At 42.6% G+C, this 23,185-nt stretch overlaps 1 protein-coding gene across 6 annotated transcripts in view; it reads right to left on the reverse strand.

The window, feature by feature from the left end:
• VGLL4 (vestigial like family member 4) overlaps window positions 1–23,185 on the reverse strand; it is a 175,038-nt gene that overhangs the window by 142,403 nt on the left and 9,450 nt on the right. For all 6 annotated transcript variants that reach the window (XM_021071114.1, XM_021071118.1, XM_021071113.1 and 3 more), the window contains exon 2: window positions 13,478–13,554. In XM_021071114.1, the coding sequence (XP_020926773.1) occupies window positions 13,478–13,541 (64 nt within the window). In that variant the 5' untranslated portion in view covers window positions 13,542–13,554. The remainder of the gene's footprint in view (window positions 1–13,477; window positions 13,555–23,185) is intronic.

The following is a 23,185-nucleotide window of genomic DNA, read 5'->3' on the forward strand; positions in this document are numbered from 1 at the left end:
AAAAAATTTAAAAAATAAATAAAAATATTGAGACACACCTTAGACTGAGTATATCAATTTAAAAATTCATTTGATGACTATTTAGGATTACACTGAATTTATAGATTAATTTGAATGTAATATACTTTGACAGAATCTTCTTGACAAATATGGTATTTACTTCCCTTTATTCATTTTCATATAAATAAAAGATCACCTTCATATCACTCATTAGTATTTTGATTTATTTATATAGGTCCTACCTGTTTTGTTGGGTTTTTTCTTTTTTTTTTTTTTTTTTGTCTTTTTAGAGCCGCACCCCTGCGGCATATGGAGGTTCCCAGGCTAGTGGTCAAATTGGAGCTGTAGCCGCTGGCCTACGCCAGAGCCATAGCAACGCCAGATCCGAGCCACATCTGCAACCTACACCACAGCTCAGGCAACACCGGATCCTTAACCCACCAAGCAAGGCCGGGGATCAAACCCACAACCTCATGGTTCTTAGTCGGATTTGTTAACCACTGAGCCACGACGAGAACTCTGCAGTGATCTTAAGTCAGTTATTTTTCAGTCTTTCCTATAATTATTGACCAATTCAGGTTTTCAACCTCTTCCCGATGATTTCAAGTAAAATCATTCATCTATATTTTAAACTTCTGGTTATATGTACAAATATTTATATATTATTCTCATCTACAATAACAATAATGCCCCTTTTCTCATTTCTAATGTTCTGTAATTATTTTCTTTTTTCCTTAATCAAATAAACTGAATTTATTTATTTATTTATTTATTGGCACAACACGCACAAGTTGCCAGGCTAGGGACTGAACCCAAGCTACTGCAGTGACAACGCCAGATCCTTAACCACTAGGTCACTAGGGAACACCTCACTAAAGGTTTGTACATTTCACTGATCTTTTTCTAAAAAAAGAATATGTAGGAATTCCCGTTGTGGCACAGCGGAAACCAATCTGACTAGTAACCGTGAGGTTGCAGGTTTATATTTGTGTGTGCTGGTTTATTTTCATTTTCATTTATAAAGATAAAAGCGATTTCAATGTTTTCTTTCTACCTTGGTTATCATCATCATCATCATTATTGCGGTTGTTTGCTTGTCTATTTGACTCACTTATTTCCTAATTTCCTAATAAGTGCATCTCCTTCTCAGTAATGCTTTGGCCTCATCCTACCAGCACTTCTATCTTGCTGTACGAGATCCTAATATCTTTGTAAAATTCTGCAAACTTTCTTTCTTGCAGACCCTTAATTTTGTCTTTAATCATATCCATCCAGTCTTCAAGCTGATCTACTTAATCCTTCAAATTCAACAATCATGGTTTTAGTTGCCACAAATGCTGTTGTTCTAAATGCTCTTCCTTTCACAGCAGGCTACTTTAACATGTTGTTACTCCTCCTTTATTCCCCCAAACCTGCTGACTTGAGATCTCTTCTTCCATCCTATTTGTTTTCCTCAAATTCATTTGTAGCTAAGAATAAAAGACTGGGAGTTCCCCTCGTGGTGCAGCAGAAACGAATCTGACTAGGAACCACGAGGTTGCAGGTTCTATCCCTGGCCTCTCCCAGTGAGTTAAGCGGTATAGGTGGAAGATGCGGCTTGGATCCCGCTTTACTGTGGCTCTGATGTAGGCCGACAGCTGTAGCTCCAATTCAACTCCTAGCCTGGGAACCTCCACATGCCACAAGTGTGGCCCTCAAAAGCCAAAAAATAATAATAATAAAAGACTGGGGTGATCCACAAGGGGAACTAATGCCTGCATCCTCTCTAGCAAGAGGTCGATGCTCAGGGAGGCTCAATACTGTAGGGCCCTACCTTCAGGAGTACAGGACTATGTCCGATGATGGACTTTGCTTTAGGGTGTAGGAGTGAGGAACAAGCAGCAGACAGGTTGGGAGATAAATACACCAACCTGCTAGAACAAGAAAATTCTTGCCTTGGAGTTCCCATTGTGGCTCAGTGGTAACAAACCCAACTAGTATCCCTGAGGACACAGGTTCTGCCCCTGGCCTCGCTCAGTGGGTTAAGGATCCGGTGTTGCCATGAGCTGTGGTGCAGGTTGCAGACTCAGCTTGGATCCCATGTTGCTGTGGCTGTGGTGTAGGCCGGCAGCTGCAGCTCCAATTTGACCTCTAGCCTGGAAGCTTCGATATGTTGCAGGTGTGGCCCTAAAAAGACAAAAAAAAAAAAGGGAAGTAGAGGAATTGGTTCTATCTCCCCTCCCCCTTTTATTCTTTTTTTCCCCTAGCCATAGGCCACAGGTGCAGCCCTAAAAAGACCACACACACACACAAAGGAGAAAGTCTTGCCTCTGGAGTGAAGGAAGATACTGCCCATCAGAAGGAAGGCTTAGACTTCCTTCCCAAGTGCCCTTTCTGTTGCAGGTGCCGATGGTGGTCCTAAAATCCTCTCTGCTTCTCTCAAGTCGCTAAACCCACACGATAAAGGCTCCCAGGCAGGAGGTCAACTCTCTTGAGAGCTTGGTCTAAGTTCTCAGCCAGAGGTCATGGTTAAAAAGGGAATACTTATAATTTCCTGACGTTTGCTCCAGGGCCCCTTCACATTGGCAGTAGTTAATCACTGGTCACTGGTCAGTTCTGCTTTGAATTCAGTCTTGCACCTGTGTTTTGGGTTATGATATTTTTTATTTTTGTTTTCTTATTTTCCTGTATCTTGTTTTCTTGTGTCAATCCAATGCCATCAGTTTTCAGTTTTCCAGGAATTCTTCCTGTTGGTCTACTGGAGGTAGGTACCCTTTCTAGAAGCTTTTCCAGTAGTGTTACAGATCTTTTTTCAAATGTCCATAGTTCGTTATTTTAAAAGATTTTTGGTTAGAGAGGAGCCTGGTGCATGTGTTCAGGCTGCCATATTACTCCAAAAATTCAGTTTGTCCTCCTGAATTCCCAAATGAAACACTGTAATTTAAAGAGTTTTGTAATTTAAAGAGTTTTATTCAAAGCACCCTAAGCTAGCACCTTTGCTAGGGAACTGAAGAAAATCATTCTTTTCAACCTCTGCCTACTACTAAACACAACAGATTTCTGCCTTGTCCACTTCATTACAAAAGTGACCACAGCCCAGTTAAACAAGGTAAGTTCCATGAAAGAAGGGACATTTAAACATATTTTAATGAGAAAAAAAACACATGTATGTAAAGTTTGATGAGAAAGACAGTCCTAAAGAAAAAAAATGGTAACTTCCCCCAATTTCAAATGAAAAATATTCATTTCATTTACAAGGAATCAAGAGTTTGTTCCCATGAAAAGCAGTTACAATAACTCAAAAGCCACTGAGAATACAACAGATTAATTTTTCAAACTTGATTCGATTTCTCTAAAAGCATAAATGCCATGTGTATTGCTTCTACAAATTATATCCACATAAAACGCCATGTCAACAAGCATTTTATAAGTGTGCAACATAAATCTTTAAGAAAGCAAAAGAACAGGAAGAAAAGATGTGGCCTTTGTCTTTTGACAATGAAAAAATTCTAAATGGGAAGAAAAAAACACCACACATACCCCAATTAATTTCCACACTAAGATAATGATAGATACCAGGATATGATTGTTTGTTTGTTTATTTGCTATCTAGGGCCACACTCATGGCATATGGAGGTTCCCAGGCTAGGGGTTGAATCAGAGCTACAGCTATGCCACAACCACAGCAATGCAGGATCCAAGCCACGTCTGCAACCTACACCACAGCTCCTGGCAACGCTGGATCCTTATGGATCCTAGTTGGGTTCGTTAACTGCTCAGTCACACAGGGAACTCTGATACCAGGATGTTTTAAAACTAAAAACCACCTTTTTCAGCTCATGGATCCTAGTTGGGTTCGTTAACTGCTCAGCCACACAGGGAACTCTGATACCAGGATATGTTTTAAAACTAAAAACCACCTTTTTCAGCTCTTAAAGAAGTGTTATAGTAATTCACAACTGAAAAGGGAGAGGGGAAAGAAGCTGATGGAATTTGCTTTAAAAAAAAAAAAATCTGTTCTTAGAGTTACCGTCGTGGCTCTGCAGAAATGAATCTGACTAGTATCCATGACAATGAAGGTTCAATCCCTAGCATTGCTCAGTGGGTTAAGGATCCAGGGTAGCCATGAGCTGTGGAAGGTCACAGACATGGCACAGATCCCGAGTTGCTGTGGTGTAGGCCAGCAGCTGCAGCTTCGATTCAACCCCTAGCCTGGGAACTTCCATATGCTGAGGGTGCAGCCCTAAAAAAAAAAAAAAAAAAAAAAAAAAAAAATATGTTCTTTTTAGAACCATTGGTACTAGACCAGAAAGCACATACTAGATAGACACTTAAAGGTTCCTTCTTGGCAAGGGAACTACTGTTTGCCTCAAAAGGAATTTTAAATAACCAGAAATTTTAAAATCTAGGCTTCAGTGTATCTTTTTTTTTTTGTCTTTTTGCCATTTCTTGGGCCACTCCCGCGGCATATGGAGGTTCCCAGGCTAGGGGTCGAATCGGAGCCTGTAGCCGCTGGCCTACACCAGAACCACAGCAACATGGGATCCAAGCTGTGTCTGCAACCTACACCACCACAGCTCATGGCAACACCGGATCCTTAACCCACTGAGCGAGGCCAGGGATTGAATCCGCAACCTCATTGTTCCTAGTCAGATTCGTTAACCACTGCACCACGGCGGGAACTCCAGGCTTTGGTGTATCTTAACAATCAGAGATCCACATTCCCAAGTAAAAGTAGCCAGCAGGAGCCACTGGTATGCACATAAGTGGTAATGACTGGCTTGTAGAGGGGGTTGGGGAGAAGCCCTAATCACTCCCACGAGGGCTAATTTCAAGCTCCCAACCCAATACCCAGGGTTAGGAAGAGGCCAGCACACTGGTTCTGTGGGCCACCTCTGGCACTGGGGTGACCATTGCTGGGTGTGGGCTGCCCCCTGAATAGAAAGAAGAGCAGCTGTGCCTTCCTTCTATTCAGGGGCCCCAATGCTCCCTCCATCTTATACTTGGCTGCTTCATGCATCTGTCACCAGTCCACCCCACTCTCTTCTGTCCCTTCACCCTCAAGAACCCTTCGACTAAATCAAAGGTGGTGGTGGGCTCCTGGGTCCACTGTACCAAGATCACAGACACAGATCACTATTTAGATCTGCATGGTCCATCCTACAGGAGGGACACTGATGAGGCCAGGGAGGGTAGAGAAGACCATAATTTCAAGTGATGAGTTTGGCAGACACCCAACAAAGAAGGGGTGCTGGTGATGCCAGGACAAGATTCTGATTAGGGCAAGCCTTCTCAAGATACAGGGAGGGGAAGGGCGGATGGGGACGGAAGGACCTGCAGGGAGACAAAGGGGCTGGGAGGAAGGAAAGTATTATGTGGGAAAAAATTAAGTACTTCATCCAAGGATTCTTGACTCTGATAGTTTAAATTGAATTGCAAATGACTTTAAAATAGCTCAAAACATTTTTATGTGAACTGAAGGAAAGGAGGGATTTCTAAAGATTGAAAAATATTCATTTAAAGGAAATATAATAAACCATCCTCAAGTGTCTAATAGATGGAAGATCTATTTCCAACATCCATTATGCTAATTAACAAGCCATTATTTTCACCAGTGAGATCCATTTCTAACATTTAATATGCTAATTTGATCTGATATAAAACTACAAAAATAGCAGAGACATTCGTAGGACGTGTCTCTGGAGGGTAGCCTCCTTGTTAAATGCCAGGTGCTACCCTGGGAAGCGAACTTTGATTAAAGCATCTAACCACACCTAGAGAGGGTCTTAAATAAGCACATAATACTATCCCACCTTATGTTTTACAGTAAAATGGGCTACTGGGGGATGACCCCTTCAATGGGCCATCATTACTGGAAGGTATATAACTGAAGGCACAAAATCTATTAGTAATGACTCCAACCTTTAGAAAAGGCAGTAAATTCAGTCTCCTTATTTTGAAAATTAAAAGGCAGCTTGGGAACATGGAGGAAGAGAAGAAGATGGCACCCAAGACCTGTGACTTCCTCCCTGGAGGACTCTGCACTACCCAAGAGCAGCTGACACCCAGTTAGCAGTTTCTTTTCCGATGACTGTAGCACCTTACTGCATGGGAAGATATTGCGGGGGATGGGTGGGGGGAGAAGCACCTCAAGCTTTTTTTTCGAACACTCATCCTGAATTAGGTACCCCCAAGTCTTAAAGCTTAATTTTTTTCCTGACACCTCCCACTCAGTCTACTGCAAAGGTTCTTGGTATAAGAATCAAAAGAAAATGTTTTGCAAACTCTAAAGTCTTATCAAGAAGGATACAGTATTCCTTGGAATCTGTACATTATTAGTAGTAACAGTGATAATTACAGTAAGTCATTTTTGCCAGTGTCCAGTAAATTAATTCCTGAGAGATGAGCTTTTCAATCCAGTGGTGACTGTATTACCTACAGATGTTGACTAAAGACTGATCATATGCACCAAATGGCACATGCTTGGGGTACAAGGCAATATGGGACAGAATCCTTGCCCTGAACAGGCCTAGGGTCTATACAGACCCACAGAATCTATACAGACCAGCTTGGACTGAGGGAGGTCCTCAAGTCCAGCCATCCAGCCAACGCCTACCCCCTTCTACAAAGCCTCCAAATAATGGCTGGCTCACAACTGCTCAGGCACTTTGGCAATGAGGGATCCTGTTATCATCAGAACTGAGATCCTCTCCTTGAGCTGAATGAGGTACTTATAGAAAAGAAAGTTCAGTGTAAAGAGAGGCTCCTCAGCAGTAGGCATCTGAGGCAAGTCATTTAAGCTCTGTACACCTCTTTCCTTGTCCATAAAATGGGCCTGTTATAGTGGGACCTACTGAATAGGGCTCTTGTGGGAACTGAATGAGAAAGCACAGTAATCCTCAAGCTGAGGGGCCTGTGAGGACACTCCACTGCGTTGGTATTTCAATGAGAAACTTTTTTTTTTTTTTTGTCTTTTTTGTCTTTTTTTTGCTATTTCTTGGGCCGCTCCCATGGCATATGGAGGTTCCCAGGCTAGGGGTCAAATCGGAGCCGTAGCCACTGGCCTATGCCAGAGCCACAGCAACGCGGGATCCGAGCCACGTCTGCAACCTACACCACAGCTCACGGCAACGCCGGATCGTTAACCCACTGAGCGAGGGCAGGGACCGAACCCGCCACCTCATGGTTCCTAGTCGGATTCGTTAACCACTGCACCACGACGGGAACTCCTCAATGAGAAACTTTTTAAAAAATGTCTGACATAAACATATCTTGAGTCAGATACCTACTCCATAATCAAGTGTTGGCACATGATTCTGGTGAGTGTGTCTGCATTTTTTTTTCCTGGCCTAATGAGAAAAGGATAGAAACAAATTTAGTATGAAATGGAGGCATTTGCACTGGGAGAAAACCGATGTATGTCACCATAATCTAGATTTCACAAGTGTGTGCACTGATAGGAGTTCCTGTTGTGGCACAGTGGAAACGAATCCGACTAGGAACCATGAGGTCATGGGTTCGATCCCTGGCCTCACTCAATGGGTTAAGGATCTGGTGTTGTTGTGGCTGTGGTGTAGGCTGGCAGCTGTAGCTCCGATTCGACCCCTAGCCTGGGAACTTCTGTATGCCATGGGTGTGGCCCTAAAAAAGCAAAAAAAAAAAAAAAAAGAGTTTGCACTGATACAAACGGTAGGGAAATTGTGCCAAGGACATATGGCAGTACAGCCACAATGACGTTGAAGAGTCAAGGCCCGCGCAAAGGAGGTAGGTACCAGACAGCAGCGGGACAGGATTTAGTTCTAGCAGATCGTCAGCTATTGGATCACAGCTAACTTTTATAGGCTGTATTTAAATTATAAGTCCATGTTCTGGTTATGAAGTTGTAAAAGAACTATAAGTATAAAGATTTTATGCCCAGTTTTATGCTTATATATAAGTAACACTGTAATAAAGATAACCATACTGTGGTTATGTAAAACAATGTTCTTATTTGTTAAGAAATACATAAGTTTTTAGGAGTAAAGAGGCAGGCCAGCTCTCATTTGCTCTCCAATCTTTCAGTAAAAATAATCCACATATATGTGGATATTTTATAGAGAGAAGGGGGAAGGGAAGGAAGGAGAGAGGAGGAAATGGGACAAAATATAAGCAACTGAACCTGGTTAAAGGATGAATGACAGCCAAAGAATTACAGCATCTCAATCCTAGAAGGATCTAGCCCCTCCTTTTTTTTTTTTTTTTTCTTTTTAAGGCTGCACCTGTGACATATAGACGTTCCCAGGCTAGGAACTGAATCAGAGCTGCAGCTACTGGCCTACACCACAATGATGGCAACACCAGATCCAAGGTGTATATGCAATCTACACTGCAGCTTGTGGCACTGCCAGATGCTTAACCCACTCTGCAAGGCTAGCGATTGAACCCACATCCTCAAGGACACTATGCAGGGCCCTTAACCAGCTGAGCCATAGTGGGAACTCCTAGCCCCTTCCTCTTAAAGCTACAGATCCAGAACTCCCCCAGGAGTATTATCAGACCAGTGAGTCAGTAAGTCACATGTGGGTTAAGGACTCAACATCAGAATCACCAGGGTGGGTGTTTGCAGAATGTTTACAAATACTCCTTCCTCCTCTCTTGGGGTTTGCTGCCACAAGTGAGCCTCAGTCTTGAATGCATGGTATCCCTACAGGTGTTTAGGACAGGAAGGATAAAGATCACAAAGGCAGCAACCTAAGGCATCAAATTAGGCTGCAGAAGATCTGACCAGCCTGCTCTCAAACAGGGTCTCTCAGGCAGTCTCCATGGAACCATGGTGCAGCTAGGAGCATGCCTTGGGGAACAAGAGGGACCTCAACAGGTTTAGCCAAAGGGAAATGACCATTTTCTTGAGCACTGACTCTAAAAATCAGGAACAACACAGGCTTAGGATAGAGAGGCAATGACTCTGAGGGAGCAGTCCTGCTTGCCGACAGTGGATGGGCCGAGTCCTTCAGGGCTCTCGACCAAGAACAATGTGATGAGGTCACCTGTCCAGTCACCAATGATTCCAGCTCGGACTAATACCCTGGCTCACTGTACCTGCATGCCCCATGTGTTAGTCAAATCCAGTACATAAATGGAGGCACCAGAAGGGTTTATCCAGAGAAAGGTATAAACCAAATTATATTCTTTAAGCTGCAGGTCCCAACTGATTTGTGTATCCTAAAGTCAACTTGATGAGTCACAACCCAACTTCTATTTGGATAAAGTAACATGCAGAGAAATACAAGCAAATCAGGCTACATTGTTCAAGCTGTTTCATGACACTTTTGTATCAGTTGTGTCATTATGAGTACAAGGGTCACAATGTAAATGCTTTTTTACTCTGGCCCATGGCCAAAATGTTTGAAAGCTGTGGCATCAGATGCTGAGAGGAAAGGCAAGAGAATAAGAGGAAAGGAAAGATAGAAAAAAAAAAATTACAGGAGCAGCCGCAGCTGGTCTGGTCACAGGAAAGTTCTGGCTAAAGTACCATAACCTATACACACAGTGACTTTATTGGTGAGGAGGCTGACTAATAGTGGTGGTGATCCTGGAGGAAAGAAAACATCTGAGAAGACAGTACTTAATGCGCAGCTGATCTCTGTGTTTCTAATTAGTCAGACAGGTTTCTTGTTTCCCTTTTTAAGGCAAAATAGACCATAACCTATACATGTGAAAATGGTCCACACATCTGGGGCATCAGTCCCTATAATAAGAAAAGCTTGTGCTCCCAGGAATGCCTTCCTTGGAAGGATTATGGTAATTTATGTTTCCACAATTCGTCAACTTTCAGTGACCTTCACCCAACAAGGAGTTAGTGAATCTCTAGGAGCAGATGCAGCAGCAACCCTGAAAAAGCTCCCCTCTTCTCCTGCTGCTCTTGGAATCACTCACACCAGCCTGATCCAGCTTGTTCTGATCAGACACGTATTCGTTAGACCGGATCTAAAGTACCACCCCCTCCACCAAAATCCTCAAAAGCAAAGTTGCATGTTCCTTGCACTTATTTCAACCTAAGTGAGGAAGTCAGCAGATACAAGAATTTCCCATCGGAAGATACATACACATCTGAACCCATGGGTGGTTTTGAACATTAGTGCCTATGGGTCCTGTCCTCGAATTCTGTTTAATTTTGATTCCCCAAAACATAGACTTGGAAAAAGGTTACACTCTTCCCAGCGCCAGCATTAATAATCCCTGAAAGGAGAGATTCCTCAAGCACATGGAAAACTGGCCATCTCACGTTGTCTTTTCATTAAGTACCTTCCAGGATTACCCTGGATGTTGATTAAATCAATGTCTCGGGAGCAGTGGGGTGATTATTTTAAGTAAATGTATTCCTTCCAGGCCATCCAGATAAGAGGCTATTGTGTTACTACCATTTCACTATTGACTTTAGCTCTGAGGTGTACCCTTGAGATCTTTCTTTTATTCTCCGCTGGTAGACAGAATGAAGCCTTAAGGCTATCAGGTATTATACTCGATTCCTAATAGGCCCTGTTCTCCCCCAAATGCTAAAACAACAGCATCTTCAAAAACGCCCAAGTTTTTGGTTCTCCAGCAGCAAAAGAAAAGAGAACCATTTAGGTCACCCACAGGAGTTGGAAAACTGATCGCAAGGAGGAGAATATTTTTCTGTATGTAATAATACACCCAAATCAGATTACACACACAAGACTTTTTTAAGGTGGAGGAGAATGTGAAGTGTAAGGGTAATTTATAACAAAAGCTAAAATAGAATTAATGTAGGTCAGAGAAAGCTGAATCAGGCTGAACAAGCACAAATAGGTCTCAAGAAATCAAGTGAAAGGCTTTAAACTTAACGTTCAACTTTATAAATGGCAAGAATTTTCAGACTTACATTAGGTAATAGAAAATACAGCAAAAACCCCTGGTTTTTGAGCTTTGCTCCCTTGTGGGTAGTGCACAGAGCACCACAGTAAAAAAAAAAAAAAAAAAAAAAAAAAAGTTCTCAAAAAAAATTGCCTCCCTGTTAATAATATCAATTACAGACATCTCTGGGCTTTTTTTGCTCTTCCTTATATGTAAAAAAATGATTCCAAGGGAGTTCCCATTGTGGCTCAGAAGTAATGAGCTCAACTAGTATTCGTGAATACTGGGGTTCGATCCCTGGTCTCAATCGGTGGGTTAAGGATCTGGTGTTGCCATGAGCTGTGGTTTAGGTCACAGACTCAGCTCAGATTCTGCATTGCCAAGGTCAAAGAACATTCCAGAATGAAGTATTCTCTATGATCATTCTGGTCTTACCTATGCACACATCATTCTTCAGTAAAACACTGATACTATCTTCAAGGCAGGAGGAAAGTAAGCATTCCCTGTCTATACACTTTACAGCTGCAACAGTCTAGGCGTAACTAAGTTCATAAGCCCCATGAAGGCAGGACTGCCCCTTGTTCATCCATAAACACCCTTTATCCATAAGCCTTCAATCACTGCTCTCTGCATCTGGAACCATCCAGGCCTCCAACCTGACCAGAGTGATACAAAAGCCAGTGCCAGGAGATCAGCAGAGAAGGTAGCAGGAAGAGTGAAGAGGAGTTCCTGTTGTGGTGCAGCAGAAATGAACCCAACCAGTATCCATGAAGGCACGGGTTTGATCCCTGCTCCGCACAGTGGGTTAAGGATCCATCATTGCCGTGAGCTGCGGTATAGGTCAAAGACTCAGCTCGGATCTGGCACTGCTGTGGCTGTGGTGTAGGCCAGCAGCTGCAACTCCTATTGGACCCCTAGCCTGGGAACTTGCATATGCTGAAGGTGTGGCTCTAAAAAGCAAAAAAAAAAAAAGAGTGAAGAAACTTTTACTCTCTACACTCAGGACACCTGAAGCCACCCTGAGGTCCTTACTGGTATTTCCTTTGTATAAATATGATTTTGTTATATTGATCCGAATTCAATGTGGGCATTATAAAGCAGAGGAATTCAAAATAATGTCCTATATAAAAAAGAAACTTCTAAATTAGCTGTATTAATGTTCAACGAAATTTGTAACTAGCTGCTCAAGTCAGTCACAGGTATTGAAGTCTTAGAGGCATAAAGGAGGTTTTTGTTGTTTAGATAAAAGCCTACAACCTGAGCTTCCCTCCTCGCTCAGTGTCCCTGGAAATGACACTCAACAACCCTGAGCTTCAATTTCCTTGGCGGGGATAATTATACCCCCAATAATCAAAAGCTAAACAAATGTAAATTATACAAAAGGGTGGAAAAAACTGTAATGACTATCTAGTGACTCATCTACAGACAATCTCGTGTGAGTGGTGGTAGTCAGGAGGTGGGAAGATACATAGGGGGCCAAAGTCCCATTAGAGGGCTGCCAAAGGGCTAAGAGGCAACAAGGTAAAGCAGTCACCCCAGGAGTGAGAGCTAAGGTAAGCACTATATACAAAATAGCCCATTTAATCTTCACAGATGCTAAGTAGGTAGTCTTAGTTCATGTTACTAATGAGGAACCTGAGACTCAGACAGATAAAAGTCCTATCAGGTAGCAAAAATGCAGACCTTAAGTCTTAAGAACTAAACTGGAAGAATTCCCTGGTAGCTCAGGGGTAAAGGATCTGGCGGCGTTGTCACTGGTATGGCACAGGTTTGATGCCTGGCTTGAGAACTGCATGACTGCATGCTGTAGATGCAGCCAAAAAAAAAAAAGAAAAAGAAAAAGAAACAAACTGGAAAGTTGCACATCTTCAAGAACTTAAAACACACAGTAATCTTGTAAATCAAAAACAACTCAAAATGTATAAAAGCTCAACCACACAAATCTTTTTGCTAGTAGCATTTCAGTGCTTAAGAAAAGAACACTCAAACGTGCTTCCACCTAAGATAGTCATTCTTACAAATACTGCTTAGCGAGCAATTTTAACTCTGAACAGTAACATATAAAAACAAATATACCATAGGATAAGCAGGAAAATCACTTTAACACAATGACAAATGCTCTTCCAACGCTGATGTCCTCTCTTTTCCTCCACCCTCACTGCATTAGTGATTGCTTCCCGACACATACTCATGCTTACTCTCTCTCAACTATGCATGTGGAATTTGCACAACTGTTTCCCATTATATGTACTGCACACTTCCAATGACACAAATGATCTTGGATGATTCTTTGCCTCTCTAGTTCTCCTCTAATCAACTAGTTTATCCACCAACACATATTTATCTAAACTTCTAGAGACACCTAAAAAGCAGCTCCATTCCAGATGCCGCCAGCGTAAGCTGCAAATGAAAAGACTTCCTGGAGTGAACAACTCAAGCCCCAACATCCAAAGGTAACATTTATAAGCCTAACATGTTTTGGCACTTGAAAACAAACCAAAGATGCCAAGCTGTTGTCTCTGAAGAAAACAGCCAAAATTAACAGCAGAAAGCCACAAAACACATGGAGAAAGACGTGACTGTATCCTACTGCAGAAGACTGGGGGCCTAGGTAAAAACACTTAAAATGTATTCCCTGACTTACGTTTTTCATCGTCAGCATGCACCAGGGATGCTGCCCTTGACAAAACATCCAATGGCGTCTCCATTCCTGGCTGGAGCCTAAAAGAAGAAAAAGAGTGGGAGAAAAAAAAGAATTTAAAGGGACTTCAAAAGACTCTTATTATTAGAACAATTAGAATGATTTCTCCACCAAATGCAGATAACAATTCTGAAGGTGAACCTCTTCCTATCCTGGGAAGGAATCCAATGGACGTGGTTCAGGAACAGATAGAGAAAGGGGTTAAATTCCATTCTGTCTACTAAGCTAAACCTTGCCAATTCCAGAAGCAGCTCAAGTCAGAACTAAAAGGAGGGATACTGTGAATATTCATGCACTGCTATTTGTGCTTATAAATGTTTATGTGCACGCATAACATGCCTGCACAGACACAGTCAGGAAAACACAGTCCTCAGAACAAAAGCTACTCTATGAACACAGCATTACTACCAGTCTGAGGTTTTTGTTGTGGTGGCAGTTGTTGTTGGTTTATTAGTTTTCATAAAAATTACTAAGATTGGGAGTTCCTGTCGTGGCTCAGCAGTTAACGAATCTGATTAGGATCCATGAGGATGCAGGTTCTATCCCTGGCCTTGCTCAGTAGGTTAAGGATCCAGCATTGCCATAAGCTGTGGTGTAGATCACAGACATGGCTCATATCCCACATTGCTATGACTGAGGTGTAGGCCGGCAGCTACAGTTGCTATTGGATCCCTAGCCTGGGATGCCTCTGTATGACATGGGTGCGGCCCTAAAAAAAGCAAAAAACAAACAAACAAACAAACAAACAAAAAAACTAAGATTGAACCATCCTGTTCTTTTGCCGCCTTAGCTGAGAGATGCTGAAAAACTGTGCAGCTTAAAATATGCAATGTACTCATGAAACGTGTGAATTCCACTGGTAAGTCAAATGGTATTTTAAGTCCACTAGGAATCTTTATTTTCAAATGTCATGTTTTAGAACAAAATAATGCCATTTGCAGCAACAAGGATGGACCTAGAGATTATCATACTCTAAGATTATCATTATCATAAGCAAAGTAAGCCAGAAAAAAGACAAATAGCATATGTTATGACTTATAAGCAGAATCTAAAAAAAAAAAAAAAAAAAAGGTAAAAGGAACTTACATACAAAACAGAAATAGATCCACGGACATAAAAAACAAATTTAGTTACCAAAGGGGAAAGAGGGGGAATAAATTAGGAGTTGGGGTTAACATATACACTCTACCACGTATAAAGCAGATAACCAGCAAAGACCTACTGTACAGCAGAGAACTATACTCAATATTTTCTAACAACCCATAAGGGAAAAGAATCTTGGAGTTCTCCTTGTGGTACAGCAGAAATGAATCTGACTAGAATCCATGAGGATCTGGGTTCGCTTGCTGGCCTCGCTCAGTCGATTGGGGATCTGTCATTGCCCTGAGCTGTGGTGTGGGTTGCAGACATGGCTCAGATCCTGAGTTACTGTGGCTGTGGCATGGCCGATTTGACCCCGGCCTAGGAACTTAAAAAAAGGAATCCGAAAAAAAATAGGTACATAAGTATGTATAACTGAATCACTTCACTGTACACCTGAAACTAACACATTGTAAATGAACTATACTTCAATTAAAAAAACAAAATCATGAGTTCCCATCGTGGCTCAGTGGTTAACGAATCCAACTAGGAACCATGAGGTTGCAGGTTCGATCCCTGGCCTTGCTCAGTGGGTTAAGGATCCAGCGTCACCATGAGCTGTGGCATAGGTCGAAGATGAGGCTCAGATCCCAAGTTTTTGTGGCTGTGGCGTAGGCCGGCAGCTACAGCTCCGATTAGACTCCTAGCCTGGGAACCTCCATATGCCACGGGCACAGTGCTAAAAAGACGAAAGAAAAAAAAAAAAGCTGTTCCCGTTGTGGCTCAGCGGTAACAAACCCAACTAGTATCCATGAGGATGCGGGTTCAATCCCTGGCCCTGCTCAGTGGTTTGGGGATCCAGTGTTGCCATGGGCTGTGGTGTAGGTCACGGATTGCCGGCTCAGATCCAGAGTTGCTGTGGCTATGGCGTGGGCTGGTGGCTACAGCTCTGATTTGACCCCTAGCCTGGGAATTTCCATATGCCGTGGGCATGGCCCTAAAAAGACAAAAATGATAATACTACCAATTATAAAGAAATATAATGCAAGCCATAAAAATAAATAAATTTTGTCGTGTTTTATCGCTCTCACCACCACCCATCACGAATTTATCTAGTTTTGTGTTTTTTAATAAACCTGGATTTTTTTATGGCCATACCCACAGTATATGGGAAGTTCAAAGCTGCCGGCCCACACCACAGTCACAGCAACACTAGATCCAAGCCACATCTGTGACCTACGCCACACCCTGTGGCAACGCCAGATTGTTAACCCACTGATGGAGGCCAGGGATTGAACCCTCATCCTCATGGATACCAATCAGATTCTTAACCTGCCAAGCTACAACAGGAACTCCTGGATTATTTATTTTTTATTTGTTATTTTTATTTTTTAGGACCGCACCTGTGACATATGTAAGTTCCTAGGCCAGAGGTCAAATTGGAGCTGTAGCTGCCGGCCCACGCCACAGCTATAGCCACAGCAACTCTGGATCTGAGCCAGCAGTCTGTGACCTACACCACAGCCCATGGCAACACTGGATCCCTAACCTACTGATCAAGGCCAGGGATCAAATCTGCATCCTCATAGATAACAGTTGGATTCACTTCCATTGCGCCACAGTGGGAACACCTGGATTTTCATTTTTAATTCTGTTTTCTTAAATTACAGCATACCTATAAAAGCAAACATTGCAAAAGAGTTTAAAATGGTGGAAAAATCTAGATTATCATGCAACTTTTACCCAGCTTTCCTTCTTTGGATTATTTAAACATGCGCGCGCGCACACACGCGCGCGCACACACACACAATTATTAGGAAAACAGACACACCCTATTAGTTCAACAACTAAGGAAAAAACACCTTCTTCTGTGCACCCTTCAGAGACACTGAGCATTCTTTGGCCTTTACTGAGTACCTACCACGTATGTATGTGCCAGTTTACAAGGCATAACTGACCAGCTTTACTTTACAATAATCACGCTTCAGGCCTCCAAAGAAACATCAGGTCTTGGTCTTGCAATGTGGCTTCATTCAATAAATAGTATCTACTACATATTAAGGCAGGAAAAGTAAACAAAGCCCAATAGCTGCCTTCAAAGAGCTTTCAATTTTCAAGATACGCCTACAAGAAACCTAGTTTTAAATTTGTTTTGTTTTGCTTTTTAGGGCCACGCTCACGGCATATGGAGGTTCCCAGGCTAGGGGTCCAATTGGAGCTATAGCTGCCAGCCTACGCCACAGCCACATAGGTTCCGAGCCGAGTCTGCCACCTACACCATAGTTCTCTGCAACGCCTGCTCCTTAACCCACTGAGCGAGGCCAGGGATCAAACCTGCAACCTTATGGTTCCTAGTCAGATTCATTGCTACTGTGCCACGACAGGAACTCCAAGAAATCTGGTTTAAAGCAGTGGTTTTCCAAGGTGTTTTGGCACTACATGTTCATATATTGTAAGAAAATAATTTTTCTAGGACAAGTAAGTTTGGGGAGCACTGAAATAAACCAAATTAAGCAGTTTCTTTTCCTTCCTGTGCTTTCCTCTTCTTTTTTTGGCCATTCCCACTTCATGCAGAAGGTCCCAGGCCAGGGATCAAATCCAAGCCACAGCAGTGACAACACCAACCCTGTGTGAAGGGTTGATGCCCATAACTACTCTTCTGTTGAATGGCCAACTATAGCTTGAAATCAGGGATTGTGGTGCCTCCAGCTTAGTTCTTCTTTCTCAAGTTTGCTTTGGCTATTCAGGGCCTTTTATGGTTCCATACAATTTAACCTCTAGGCCACCAGGGAACGTCATTCCTTCCTGTTTTTGATGTGCTGCCCTGCCTTCTGCTGGGGACAGAGGCAGCGAGGATGGCAGCTGTACACTTGAAATTTCTCAAATTTCATTGGTCATTCTTTTAACCTAAAACAGCTCTAAGGGAACACTTAGGGAAACCTCGGATTAAAGCACAATACATTATGTGTCAAAATGGTGCTATAAACAAAATCTTATAGAAATATAAATGAATTCTGAAAGGCTTTGTGGAGGAAAGAGAAGGTGAGCTGGGCCTCTGAAAAATGAATATAAAAAGCCCAGAAGGGAAGGACAGAAGCAGAGTTCACCCCAGAGAAAGTTGCCCAAATCGGCCAGAAGAGGTGAATGAACTGGGGACAGGAAGTAACAAGGATGAAGATTTGGACAGGCGCCACATCATGCAAGGACTGAGGGCTTCACCGGGCTTTGGGCTGGATTTCATTTGCATTAGGGAGCCACTGAAATCACAGAGAAATAACTCGGCCATCTACGTGTTCCAGAAAAGTGACTCTGGTGATTCCATGTGATCCCAGCCCATGGAGCAAGAAGCCAGAGGCAAGGGGATGACTGGAAAGACACAGGGATGACTGGAAAGACATGGCGATGTGGCAAGCACAAGGTGACAAGGAGTGCAGGATCGGGGCAGTGAGAGAAGACAGCAACAAAGTGTGGGGGGTAAGACAGTAGAGCTAAGTCACATCAGAGGTATATGAGAGAAAAATGAGTGAAAGTCACTGGCCTCCTCTTCCTTGTCCAATAAAAGAGATCATCTCCTGAGTAAGGATTTGGGAACTTGCTCCAAGGCAGAGGAAACAAAGAAAAGTCTGGAACAGACTGAAAGAAAAGGTTTGCGGAAACTCAGTCACATTCTCTTCACCCAAGCCACTTTCCTACTCAGGCAAAAGATTTGGGGTTAGTCTCTTATTTTGATTAGATAGAAGCTGATAAGCATTCCACTCTAAAATGCAGTAGTATTTCGACTCACAATTCCTTACATTAATTGCCTCATTAAGTTGAAGGACAATGCTTTCAAAATTCTAAACCCAAAAAGATGCCTTAACATATGCCTAAGTTACGCAAAATATGTGCAGAAGTGTTATATACATAGAAGCAAAATACCAGAGCATAAAAATACCACATGACATAAAGAAGGGGACTCAAAATCCTAGCATCATTCAAGGTTAGCTACTGAAGTTTATTCACCCCAAGCAACCGACCTTCAAATCAGGAGCTAAGAGATTAGGTGTTTAAGGTTCATCAACAAGGCACCTGCCATCTGCGGTAGCCTCATTATTGCAACCAACCAATTTTTATTACACAATTATTGTGCTCAGCAAAGTATTCAGGAGAGGTCACAGAGAAATAGAAGATATGACCCCTGCTTTGAAAGAATTACAATCTGGTTCATGAACCTAAAGTTTATGAAATGGTAAAACAAGAGACAAATATAAGAGCATACATAATAAAAGACAAAATAGAGTTAAACACTAAAATGTGTAGTGTGTGATAGAAGAGAGGTCAAGGTCAGCTGAAGGGTTTACCTCATGAATACCTATTTTTTGTCAGTTTGGTGTTTGTGTCTTCAAAAGTCACCTCAAAGGCTTCCTTCACTCCTCTTCCCTGGGCACTTTCCTCCCTGACCTCGCCTGCCTGCTCACCTGGATCACCCTGCCTGTTGGAATAGTTCCTGGGTGCAAGCACCCCGCCTTAGCCTTTCAAGTACCCTTAGCCTTACAAATACAGTCCTGTTGGACCCAGAGCCCGAGGGAAGGTGGAGAGGCAGAAATGATAACCTGAGAACCAGGGATGAGGGGTGGGGGGACCAGCCTGGCCAGGACTGAGAATCCTCTGTCAGGAGCAGCAGCAGCTAAGTTGGGGAGCACAATGTGGGTGGACTTGGGATCGAGCCCAAGGCTGGTCTGATGGGTTGACACTTACCATGGCAGGCACCGGGCATCCCAAGCAAGGGCCTGGTGGGCAGACTGGTGGGGGAACGTCGAGGTCATTTTAATTGAGCAGTTGTGAGGATGATGGTTTAACTGGGAGGGATAAAGTGGGGAGCTGCTGGTGATCAGTTAGGAGGCTTCTCTAGGAACCAGGTACGAGATAAGGACAAGGGGGCAGGCACAATGATATGTGGGAAATGAGGCCCAGGGACTAGGCATTATCTGGCCACAAAAGATCAAGGCAAATAAAGGGGAATTATAAAAGTAATAAAAAATAAAAATCAAAATAAAGACTTGTGATTTTTACAATTTATGTAATATCCATAGCCCAAGAAACTCAATAAAACCTGTGAGTAACCCAGGGGTGGTGGGGGGAACTACGGCTATAGGGTTACAGTATTTGATGGAGGGTCACACTCCCTTGAGAGGTGAATTAACATAGTGGTTATAAGAGGGCCATCTTGGAATACTAACCAGTGAGTCTGAACTGGCTCAACCACTTCCTAGCGGTATGACCTGGAAAATGACTTTAACAATGTGTGTCTGTTTCTTCATCCGCAAAATGGGGATGTTGATATTACCTCCTTCATAGGGTGTTATGAGAAGTGAGTGGGCTTTATATGTATTAGAATGATTATTGTCAAAACATATGCAAACATATCAAATAAATTGCAAATGATTGTAAATATACTGAAAAAAGGGCACTGGCCACTCCTTTAGACAGAGTCATCTGGAGAGATTTCTGAGATAAGAGGAATTAGATTTGTGAAGGAGAGGCAAGGGACAGACCAAAGCTGGACACGAGACAAGGAGGGCTGCTTGACCACAGCACAGGGGGTGAGGCCAGAGGACAGGAGGCAAAGGCAGGGATGTGGGCTGGGCCACATTACGCTAATCTACAGGGAATGACAGAGCCAAGATCTTGGTCTAAGTCAGTGAGGAGACCTTGAGTGGTTTGAGCAGTTTTAAACAGGGGACAGACATGTCTGGTTGATTTCATATCTTTATGGACCACAAATCATCCACTACCTTTTGCAAAGAACCATGCAACATCCAGAAAATAAATCTAAGAACATCGCAATGATGTGTTCTCATTTCTGTGGTCATTTTTTTACAATAGCATGATAACCAAAAATATAATCATTTGAAAGGCTGACCCCCAGGAACATAATAACACCATTAAAGGAAGAGGAATGTGGTTCTGAATAAAGACAAAGCCCATCTGTAAGGGTTCTACTGTGTTGCAACCCATTTCTGGTCTATCCATTCATCTTTTCTTGTGGTTGTTGTCAATTAAATAACTCATCACGAAGAGAATACACATTTTGTTTTTTGAGGGTATTTTTTCCCAAGCAATGTTCAGTATTTTCTCTGTAGGCCAATATTCCTTTCCTGAGACTCCCTTATCCCCAATAATATTCCAACGAGCTTAAGGATGAAAATTAGGAAATAATAGGTATCAATTATAAAGGTTCTAAAATTTAGGGACATTCAGTGCTAATGACAAGCCCAGCTCTAAATTAGACCATTATTTTGGGCTTCCACAAAGGACTGTCTTTTGATCAACAGGAGGACATGAGTACCTATCCTGGGAAGAACTATGGAACAGATTAGAGTTGGGGTTCTTTTCAGGCAAGGGAATAGAATTTCAAGATGCCATGGAAGTGTTCCAAGGAGATTTCCAGGGTAGAGACCACACAGCACCAGGCTTTGCTCCCCCAGGGCTCCTCCAGTGACAGTGGCAGAGCTACAACGTCCTCCAGGGGAGAGTGTGAGAACACAGAGCAACTGCCTTGGATAGAAGTAGAAACCAGTGGGAGGGGGTGGGAGCAGCGCCCACTCAAACCCTCTGATATTCCAGCCAAAAAGTCACTTGGCTAAAGCCTAGAAAGAGGAAGACATCCCTCCTGGGGTCCTGACAGCACACCCGACTTCCAGATGCACACTCTGCAGTATCCCTCATTCCCACTGGGAACTCCCCATCACTCAGTCAGAACCCCTTCCTGAGCTAATCTAATTTGGCCTCAGCTAATACCGTACAACTTAAAGGACAAGGCTACAAGGATTAAGTATCACAACACAACAGGGGGTGCAGGACCCTTCTGGCCATCAAGAATACAGGGGCTTTTGGGAGTTCTAGTTGTGGTGCAGCAGAAACGAATCCGACTAGGAACCATGGGACTGCAGGTTCCACCCCTGGCCTCATTTGGTGGGTTAAGGATCCGGCGTTGCCATGAGCTGTGGTGTAGGTCGCAGGTGCAGCTCGGAACCTGAATTGCTGTGGCTGTGGTGCAGGATGGCAGCTGTAGCTCCGGTTCAACACCTAGCCGGGGAACCTCCATATGCAGAGAGTCTGGCCCTAAAAAGCAAAAGAATTGAGAGGCTTTCACTGCTATCTCCTATTTGTAGTAAACACTGTACACAGATGTTACAGGAACCGTGAACTCACTGCCCTAGGTGTGGATCACAAGTGGTTAATCTGGCTAAATGTATGTCTCAGCAAGGATAACTGAAATGAAATTTCAGACTGAATGGTCACCAGATTCTAGTGCCCACATGCAAGCACAGCTTCAGGCATGCCAAATAGATGTGAATTAACCTCCCAGATGTATCTTCTCCATAGTGTATCCAACTGATGCCCCTCCCCCAACTTCTTGCCACACACATCCTCGCTGTCAATAGCCAATCCTCAGATCATCCCTCTCTGTTCTTCTTGCTAAAAATCTCTCATTTGTGTAACCCTTTTTCTCATTTTTAAAAGTTTTATTGAAGTATAGTTGATTTACAGTATTGTGATAATTTCTGCTATACAAAAAGTAATTCAGTTACACATATACACACATCCATTCTTTTTCATATTCTCCTCCCATATAGATTATTACAGAATATCCGATAGAGTTCCCTGTGCTATACAGCAGGTCCCCGTTGGCCAGTCATTCCATATACCTCAGTGGGCATATCCCAATCCCAAACCCCCAGTCCACCCTCCCCCACTTGTCCCCTATAGTAACCAGAAATTTGTTGAAGTCTGTGAGTCTATTTCTCCTCTGCAATAAGTTCATTTGTATCTTTTTAGATTCCACATAAGTGATATCATATGATGGTTGGTTTTCACTAACTTCACTTAGTATGATCATCTCTAGTTGCATCAAATGGCATAATTTTCTTTTTTATGGCCAAGTAATAGTCTATTGTATATATGTACCACTTCTTCTTTATACAGCACATATATGGGTCTTGTTCTCCTATCCATTCAGCCAGTCTATGTCTTTTGATTGGAGCATTCAGAAGTCCATTTTGTTTAAGGTAATTAGTGATACATACATTTTTACTGCCATTTTGTTAATTGTTTTGGATTTGTTTTTTGTTGGTCTTCTTCCCTTCTTTTGTTCTCTTCTCTTGTGGTTTGATGACTCTTTAGTGTTGTGTTTGGATTGCTTTTTCTCATTTGTGTGTGTATCCATTGCAGAATTTGGTTTGTGGTTACCAAGAGGTTTTGATGTAGAAGTCTATACATACTCAAGATTACTTTAAGTTGCTAGTCTCTTGATTGCAAATACATTTCCAGGATCCTTCATGTGAACCCTCCACACAACTGCTGGTTTTGGTATCACATTTATGTATGAATGATTTCCTACCTTTACTATATGTTTGCCTTAACTGGTGTTCTCCTTTCTAGTTGTGTATTTTCTTTTCTGCCTAGAGAAGTTCCTTCAGTATTTGTTGTAAAGCTGGTTTAGTGGTGCTGAATTCTCTTAGTTTTTGCTTGTCTGTAAGGCTTTTGATTTCTCCTTCAAATCTGAATGACAGCCTCACTAGGTAGAAT

Source organism: Sus scrofa, chromosome 13 (assembly GCF_000003025.6).
Source record: "Sus scrofa isolate TJ Tabasco breed Duroc chromosome 13, Sscrofa11.1, whole genome shotgun sequence".
Lineage (NCBI taxonomy): Eukaryota > Metazoa > Chordata > Mammalia > Artiodactyla > Suidae > Sus > Sus scrofa.